We start from the raw sequence: 7771 nt of genomic DNA, 5'->3' as shown, positions 1-7771 counted from the left end.
ATTCATACATGCTGGAGAAGCATTCTTGGGCACAGGGACAATAGTGGATCTCTTGAAGCAGGCGGGGACCACGGACTCAGCCAGGGAGAGGTTGAATATTGTGGTGAACACTGGAGCTAGCTGGTTAGCACAGGTCTTCAGTACTCGCCCAGATATGCCATCTGGACCTGCAGCTTTCCTGGTGTTCACCCTCAACAGAGCCCTCCTCACACTGTGCTCGGTCACAGAGAGTGTGTGTTCGTCCCAGCGGTAGAACTCACCTCGGCTACGCTAACGGTGTTGTTGTTAGCGCGAGCTAGCGCTGTTGTTGCTAGCCTCAAACCGTGCATAAAATGAGTTCAGGTCGTCCGCTAGGGATGCGTCGGCACTCACCATAGCGCGGGGTCTGCTCTGGTAGTCTGTGATAGTCCGTAGCCCCTGCCATAGGTGCCTGGTGTCGCGCTGCTCCATCTGTGATTCCACTCTGTCTCGGTACCTCCTTTTGGCTTCCTTCACCGCCCTCCTCAGTCCATAGACCGCTGCCTTGTACTCGTCCATGTTGCCGGATACGAGACCGGAGTTATAGGCAGCAGTACGGGCGTTCACAGCTTCACGGATGGATCCATCAACCCACGGCTTTTGGTTAGGAAAGACCCTAACTTTTACCGTGGGGACGATGGTGTCCGCTAGCGTTGCTATGAGGCTCATTGCTACTTCATAAACTCGCTGGCGTCACTGGAACTGGATTGGATCATGTCCCAGTCAACGACACGCAGAGCATCATGTAGCTCAGCAACTGATTGGTCAGACCACCGCTTCGTTCCTCGTCACTACCGCTTCCCGCGATCTTTTGCGGTACCCGGAAGCAGAAAAATGGCGGCATGGTCTGATTTCCCTAACGGAGGAGAGAGACAGCCTTGTAGCCTCTCTTGAATGGCGTATAGCAGTGGTCCAACGTTCTTTGGCCTCTGGTAGCACACGTAATGTGCTGGTGAAAGTTCGGCATGACTTTTTTTAGGTTAGCCCTATTAAAGTCCCCAGCCACCACCACAGCCGCGTCGGGATACTTGTTCTGATGCCGACATAACACATCATGTAGGTCCGATAGTGCTACGTCGGTGTCCGCTTGTGGTGGTATGTAGACGGCTGTGGTGATGACCGAGCTGAACTCCCGGGGAAGGTAGAATGGACGGCATGAGATCGTCAGATGTTCCAGGTTCGGCGAGCAGGAACGAGAAAGAGTCTTAATGTTCTTGGGGTCGCACCACATGTTGTTAGTCATGAAGCAAACCCCTCCACCCTTAGATTTACCAGACTCTTCCATTCTGTCTGCACGGAAAACAGAGAAGGACTCGGTTGGGCATATGACTCGATCCGGCACCAGCGGAGTCAGCCATGTTTCCGTCAGACAAAAGATGTTACAGTCCCTCATGTCCCGTTGGAATCTGATCCTTGCCCTAACATCATCCATCTTATTTTCCAGAGACTGGACGTTAGCAAGAAGGATGCTGGGCAGAGGTGGACGGTGGGCTTGAACTCTCAGTCTGTTCCGAATTCCGCTCCGTTTCCCTCGATGTTTTCGTCTCCCCGTAGTAGCGGCTCCACTGTTGTTGATGTGGTTCGCTCGTACGATCTCTGCCGGCCACGCTGGATCGATGGAAAAAGTGGACAAAAACCCTTGTTTTGCGCAAAAGTTTATGTCCAAAAGTGTGCTGTGGTCGTATGTTGTTAGTGCCGATGTGTTTGTGGCAAAGAAAACATTAAAAATAAACACAAAAACTAAAAGAGCGCACAATCTCCGCGGAGCTACCTCGACGGCGTCTGGACACAGACAGAGAGAGACAGACATAGAGACAGAGAGAGAGACAGAGAGACAGAGAGAGAGAGAGACAGAGAGAGAGAGACAGAGAGACAGAGAGAGACAGACAGAGAGAGAGACAGAGAGAGACAGACAGAGAGACAGAGAGAGAGAGAGACAGAGAGACAGAGAGACAGAGGGGCAGATAGAGAGACAGAGAGAGAGAGAGAGTGACAGACAGAGACAGACAGACACACACACAGACAGACAGACAGAGGGACAGAGAGAGAGACAGACAGACAGACAGAAATAGAGATACATAGAGAGAGCCAGATAGAGAGGCAGAGATAGAGAGGAACACAGCCAGACACACAGAGAGACAGATAGTTATATAAGCAGACAGACAGACAGACAGGCAGACAGACAGTCCTAGAAGCAGGCAGACAGGTCCCGGGGCGCTGCAGCGGGTCTCAGGATGCCGGACGAGGAAAGAGTTTCTCCGCTCAAGAACTTCGTGGCTGGGGGGGTCGCCGGAGCCTGTCTGCTGCTGGCCGGACACCCGCTGGACACCATCAAGGTACTAATACACATACGACTGAGTACTAATACACATAATACTACTACACATACGACTGAGTACTACTACTATACTACTGAGTACTAATGCATACACGTGTACCTGGCGGAGAGGACATGCTTCAGGCTTCTGGTTTTAATCCGTTTAAAGAGTTTGAAGTCAGTGATCAGAAGAAGATGTTGAGATTATCGATCAATTTACCGCGTCCGAAGGTGCGCGCGCAACTGCGGGTCATAAAGAGGATTATTTACCATAATGATAGAAGCTCGAGGGATGTGGTTCTAAAGGAGATATGTTTTATATGTGAATATAATATTTACGAGAAGCAGAATAACACAAAACTCTCTTAAAGGGGACGTCAGTCTGTGTAGTTCTTAACGGGGACTGTAGTTTCAGTCCATGTGTAGTTCTTAACGGGGACTGTAGTTTCATTCCATGTGTAGTTCTTAACGGGGACTGTAGTTTTAGTCTGTGTAGTTCTTAAAGGGGACTGTAGTTTTAGTCTGTGTAGTTCTTGAAGGGGACTGTAGTTTTAGTCTGTGTAGTTCTTAAAGGGGACTGTAGTTTTAGTCTGTGTAGTTCTTAAAGGGGACTGTAGTTTTAGTCCATGTGTAGTTCTTAACGGGGACTGTAGTTTTAGTCTGTGTAGTTCTTAAAGGGGACTGTAGTTTTAGTCCATGTGTAGTTCTTAAAGGGGACTGTAGTTTCAGTCCATGTGTAGTTCTTAACGGGGACTGTAGTTTTAGTCTGTGTAGTTCTTAAAGGGGACTGTAGTTTCAGTCCATGTGTAGTTCTTAACGGGGACTGTAGTTTCATTCCATGTGTAGTTCTTAACAGGGACTGTAGTTTTAGTCTGTGTAGTTCTTAACGGGGACTGTAGTTTTAGTCTGTGTAGTTCTTAACGGGGACTGTAGTTTTAGTCTGTGTAGTTCTTAAAGGGGACTGTAGTTTCAGTCCATGTGTAGTTCTTAACGGGGACTGTAGTTTTAGTCTGTGTAGTTCTTAAAGGGGACTGTAGTTTTAGTCCATGTGTAGTTCTTAAAGGGGACTGTAGTTTCAGTCCATGTGTAGTTCTTAACGGGGACTGTAGTTTTAGTCTGTGTAGTTCTTAAAGGGGACTGTAGTTTTAGTCTGTGTAGTTCTTGAAGGGGACTGTAGTTTTAGTCTGTGTAGTTCTTAAAGGGGACTGTAGTTTTAGTCCATGTGTAGTTCTTAACGGGGACTGTAGTTTTAGTCTGTGTAGTTCTTAAAGGGGACTGTAGTTTTAGTCCATGTGTAGTTCTTAACGGGGACTGTAGTTTTAGTCTGTGTAGTTCTTAAAGGGGACTGTAGTTTTAGTCCATGTGTAGTTCTTAAAGGGGACTGTAGTTTTAGTCTGTGTAGTTCTTAAACGGGACTGTAGTTTTAGTCTGTGTAGTTCTTGAAGGGGACTGTAGTTTTAGTCTGTAGTTCTTGAAGGGGACTGTAGTTTAAGTCTGTGTAGTTCTTAAAGGGGACTGTAGTTTTAGTCTGTGTAGTTCTTGAAGGGGACTGTAGTTTTAGTCTGTAGTTCTTGAAGGGGACTGTAGTTTAAGTCTGTGTAGTTCTTCAAGGGACAGTGTTGTGTTTGTGAGAACCCTCTGAGCGGGTCAGGGTGAGAACCCTTTGGGACCTTCATGTTTGAGTCTTTTCTCAGAATGTGAGCGCTTCATATCTTTAACTGTCAGACGCCTTATCTCACTTCTCATTGGTCCTCCCTCCAGAACACACACGTGTTTGTGTATATCCGTGTATGTGTGTGTGTGTGTGTGTCCGTGTGTGTGTGTGAGACCTTTATAACACCTCCTGTCCTTCAGGTGAGGCTCCAGACTCAGCCCAAAGCCTCCTGCGCTCAGTATGAGATCTACAGAGGAACGTATGACTGCTTCTGCAAGACCGTCTCCAAAGAGGTGAACACACACACACACACAGACACACACATACACACACACTACTTATTAAAGTTTACAGTTAAACCCTGAAAATCTGAATACAAAATGTGTGTGTCTGTGTGTGTGTGTATGTGTGTGTCTGTATGTGTGTGTCCAGGGTATCCTGGGCCTCTATAAAGGAATGGGGGCTCCCCTGTTAGGCGTGGCTCCCATGATGGCCATCAGCTTCTTTGGGTTCGGCCTCGGGAAACAGCTCCAGCAGCCAGACCCCGACCAACCCCTCACGTTAGTAACACACACACACACACACACACACACACACACATACACACACACACAGTGGGTAATACCTGGAATGACAGCTATATATATAATTGTCCGTCACACTCAGCTCTCATTGGTCGATGTGAAGCAACACCCCCCTCTCCTCATGCCCCCCCCCCCGACCCCCACCCTGACCCCCACCCTGTCCTCAGCTGCTTCTCTATAAATATGACACCCGACCAGTGGCTGTAGACTCTTCCTCCTCCTCTTTATACACATTGTTTATATTTTTATTAGTGTCTTTATAAACACTGTTGTTGTTGTCTACTTGTTTGTAAACATCGTTGATGTTGTTGTTGACCTGTTCATAAACATGTTTCCTCTGCAGCCTCATGCAGCTCTTCCTCTCCGGCTGCCTGGCCGGCGTCTTCACCACCGTGATCGTGGCTCCAGGAGAGAGGATCAAATGTTTACTACAGGTGAGCTCCTCGCTGTGGACTCAGAGGGTCACATGTTTACTACAGGTGAGCTCCTCGCTGTGGACTCAGAGGGTCGCATGTTTACTACAGGTGAGCTCCTCGCTGTGGACTCAGAGGGTCACATGTTTACTACAGGTGAGCTCCTCGCTGTGGACTCAGAGGATCCTGGTTCCAGTGAGCCCAACATGACACGCCCACTTTCTCTCAAGCCAATCAGGAACCTGGTTCTGCCTGAAGCTGCTCTGGACTCGAGAGGTTTCCTGTAAAGTCCAACGTGTACTGACAGGACTGCAGTACCTGAACCCACCACCGGAGAGGAGTTCTCTCTGTGTACTCCGTGGCCTGAGGATGACGTTGTGTGTTGTCCAGGTGCAGGCCAGCCGGGGGGAGTCCAGGTACGCGGGTCCGGTGGACTGTGCGGTCCGGCTCTATAAGGAGCAGGGCCTCCGCAGCCTGTACCGGGGCACGGTGCTGACCCTCATCAGAGGTGAGCTGCGTCGTCCTCATGGAATAATACTTTAATAATAATTTTTGTTTGTTCACTTTTTGGAAAACACTTTGAACTTTCACACCTGTGTGAAGACTATTTAAATATATATTTTGTTTTGCCTCTCTCTTCAGACGTGCCGTCTAACGGTCTGTACTTCCTGACCTACCAATGCCTCAAAAGCTTCCTGACACCTGAGGGTCAAAGGTGAGTCCTCATCTCAAGAACTGGCGTCTCCTTTCCGGCCCGTGAACCTCACCTTTGTCTCCATGCCTCAGCGTCTCTCAGCTCAGCACTCCTAAGATCATCCTGGCCGGCGGCGTGGCAGGAATCCTAAACTGGACGATCGCTCTTCCTCCCGATGTCCTCAAGTCCAACTTCCAGACCGGTGAGAGACCAGAGTCCATAGTTTACACTTTAAAATACTTTTATAGTGATACTTTTATTATTAATGTCCATACCGTCATCAGAAGACCACACCACTACCACTTTAGTCCACAGGGGGCGCCAGAACCAACACTACCACTTTAGTCCACAGGGGGCGCCAGAACCAACACTACCACTTTAGTCCACAGGGGGCGCCAGAACCAACACTACCACTTTAGTCCACAGGGGGCGCCAGAACCAAAACTACCACTTTAGTCCACAGGGGGCGCCAGAACCAACACTACCACTTTAGTCCACAGGGGGCGCCAGAACCAACACTACCCCTTTAGTTCAGAGTGTGCATGTGTGTGAATGTGTGTGTGTGTGTGTGTGTTGTGAGCGGGTCAGTGGTTAGCGGTTTGATTACATGTAATATAATGTGTGTGTGTGTGTGTAGCTGCAGACGGGAAGTACTCTGGCGTGGTCGACGTCCTCAGGACTCTGCTCTCAGAAGAAGGCCCTAAGTCGCTCTACAAAGGGTTCAACGCCGTCTTCCTCCGAGCCTTCCCTGCCAACGCGGTAAACTCTTCTTCTGTTCTCATATTATACTAATAGATATATACATTTATATATATACAGCATATATAAATATATATATATATATATACCACATGAGTACATTCTCCTGGACTTCCCGTCACTCAGGCCTGTTTCTTGGGGTTCGAGGTGGCCTTGAAGGGGCTGAACTGGCTCGCGCCCACCTGGTAACTCACAACACATCAAAGTGTTCGGGCCAGTCGGGACCAGTTTTGATCACTTTGGACGAGTCGGGACCAGTCTGAACTGGTCCGGACTAGTCTGGACCAGTCTTGGACTAGATTGGACCAGTCTGGACCGGTCTGGACTAGTCTGGACTAGATTGGACCAGTCTGGACCGGTCTGGACTAGATTGGACCAGTCTGGACTAGATTGGACCAGTCTGGACCGGTCTGGACCAGCCTCTCGTAGACCCATTCATGAAGTTGTTAGATGTTGCCAATCAGCCAATCAGGAGCTCTCTGTAAACACTTGAATGAATGTATGATTTTGAGATATTGCGTAATCATGAATATATATTTGAGCCTTTTCTTCTTTTATTTATGATTTTGTAAAGTGTCAAATATATATATATACACTACCGTTCAAAAGTTTGGGGTCACTTAGAAATGTCTTTATTTTTCAAAGAAAAGCACTGTTTTTTCAATAAAGATAACATTAATCAAAAATACCCACTATACATTGTTAATGTGGTAAATGACTATTCCAGGTGGAAACGTCTGGTTTCTAATGAAATATCTCCAGAGGTGTATAGAGGCCCATTTCCATCAACTATCACTCCAGTGTTCTAATGGTACATTGTGTTTGCTAATCGCCTTAGAAGACTAATGTCTGATTAGAAAACCCTTGTGCAATTATGTTAGCACAGCTGAAAACAGTTATACTGGTGATATAAGCTATACAACTGGCCTTCCTTTGAGCTTGAAGTTTGAAGAACAAAATTAATACTTCAAATATTAATCAATGTCTTGACTATATTTTCTATTCAATTTTCAATTCATTTGATAAATAAAAGTGAGTTTTCATGGTAGACACGAAATTGTCTGGATGACCCCAAACTTTTGAACGGTAGTGTATATATATATATATATATATATATAATGTATTAATTATATAATAATTGGTTTATTATTTATTATTTATATACCAAAATAAATCTGACATAATTTATGATGGATGTTTGGATTCTTTTGGAAGATTTATGATTAAATAAAGGACTACACTGAGGTCTCTAGAGGACCAGGACTACACTGAGGTCTATAGAGGACCAGGACTACACTGAGGTCTATAGAGGACCAGGACTAAAGTATATTT

At 46.8% G+C, this 7771-nt stretch overlaps 1 protein-coding gene across 2 annotated transcripts; it reads left to right on the top strand.

Annotated features, from left to right (window-relative positions):
* Window positions 1–2135: 2135 nt before the first annotated feature.
* On the top strand, window positions 2136–7726 carry si:dkey-150i13.2 (mitochondrial carnitine/acylcarnitine carrier protein). 2 transcript variants are annotated; one of them, XM_056422134.1, is made up of 9 exons: window positions 2136–2354; window positions 4190–4282; window positions 4422–4549; window positions 4917–5007; window positions 5377–5494; window positions 5629–5701; window positions 5773–5882; window positions 6318–6439; window positions 7655–7726. In XM_056422134.1, exons 1-9 carry the CDS (start codon window positions 2253–2255, stop codon window positions 7664–7666), a joined length of 849 nt encoding a protein of 282 aa, XP_056278109.1. In that variant the 5' UTR covers window positions 2136–2252; the 3' UTR covers window positions 7667–7726. The 2 variants fall into 2 exon arrangements, with proteins under 2 accessions (XP_056278109.1, XP_056278108.1); XM_056422133.1 differs by lacking the exon at window positions 7655–7726 and adding an exon at window positions 6566–7628 and having other exon boundaries at window positions 2138–2354.
* The last annotated feature ends 45 nt before the right edge of the window (window positions 7727–7771 follow it).

Source organism: Pseudoliparis swirei, chromosome 9 (assembly GCF_029220125.1).
Source record: "Pseudoliparis swirei isolate HS2019 ecotype Mariana Trench chromosome 9, NWPU_hadal_v1, whole genome shotgun sequence".
Classification (NCBI taxonomy): Eukaryota; Metazoa; Chordata; class Actinopteri; order Perciformes; family Liparidae; genus Pseudoliparis; species Pseudoliparis swirei.
Note: the sequence above shows the minus strand (reverse complement) of the source record. Positions and strands in the feature narration are given on the sequence as shown.

Coding starts and splice junctions, on each gene's coding strand:
- si:dkey-150i13.2 (XM_056422133.1), top strand. CDS start 2,253: ATGCCGGACGAGGAAAGAGTTTCTCCGCTCAAGAACTTCGTGGCTGGG. Junction 2,355..4,189: donor ACCCGCTGGACACCATCAAG/GTACTAATACAC, acceptor CCTGTCCTTCAG/GTGAGGCTCCAGACTCAGCC. Junction 4,283..4,421: donor GCAAGACCGTCTCCAAAGAG/GTGAACACACAC, acceptor GTGTGTGTCCAG/GGTATCCTGGGCCTCTATAA.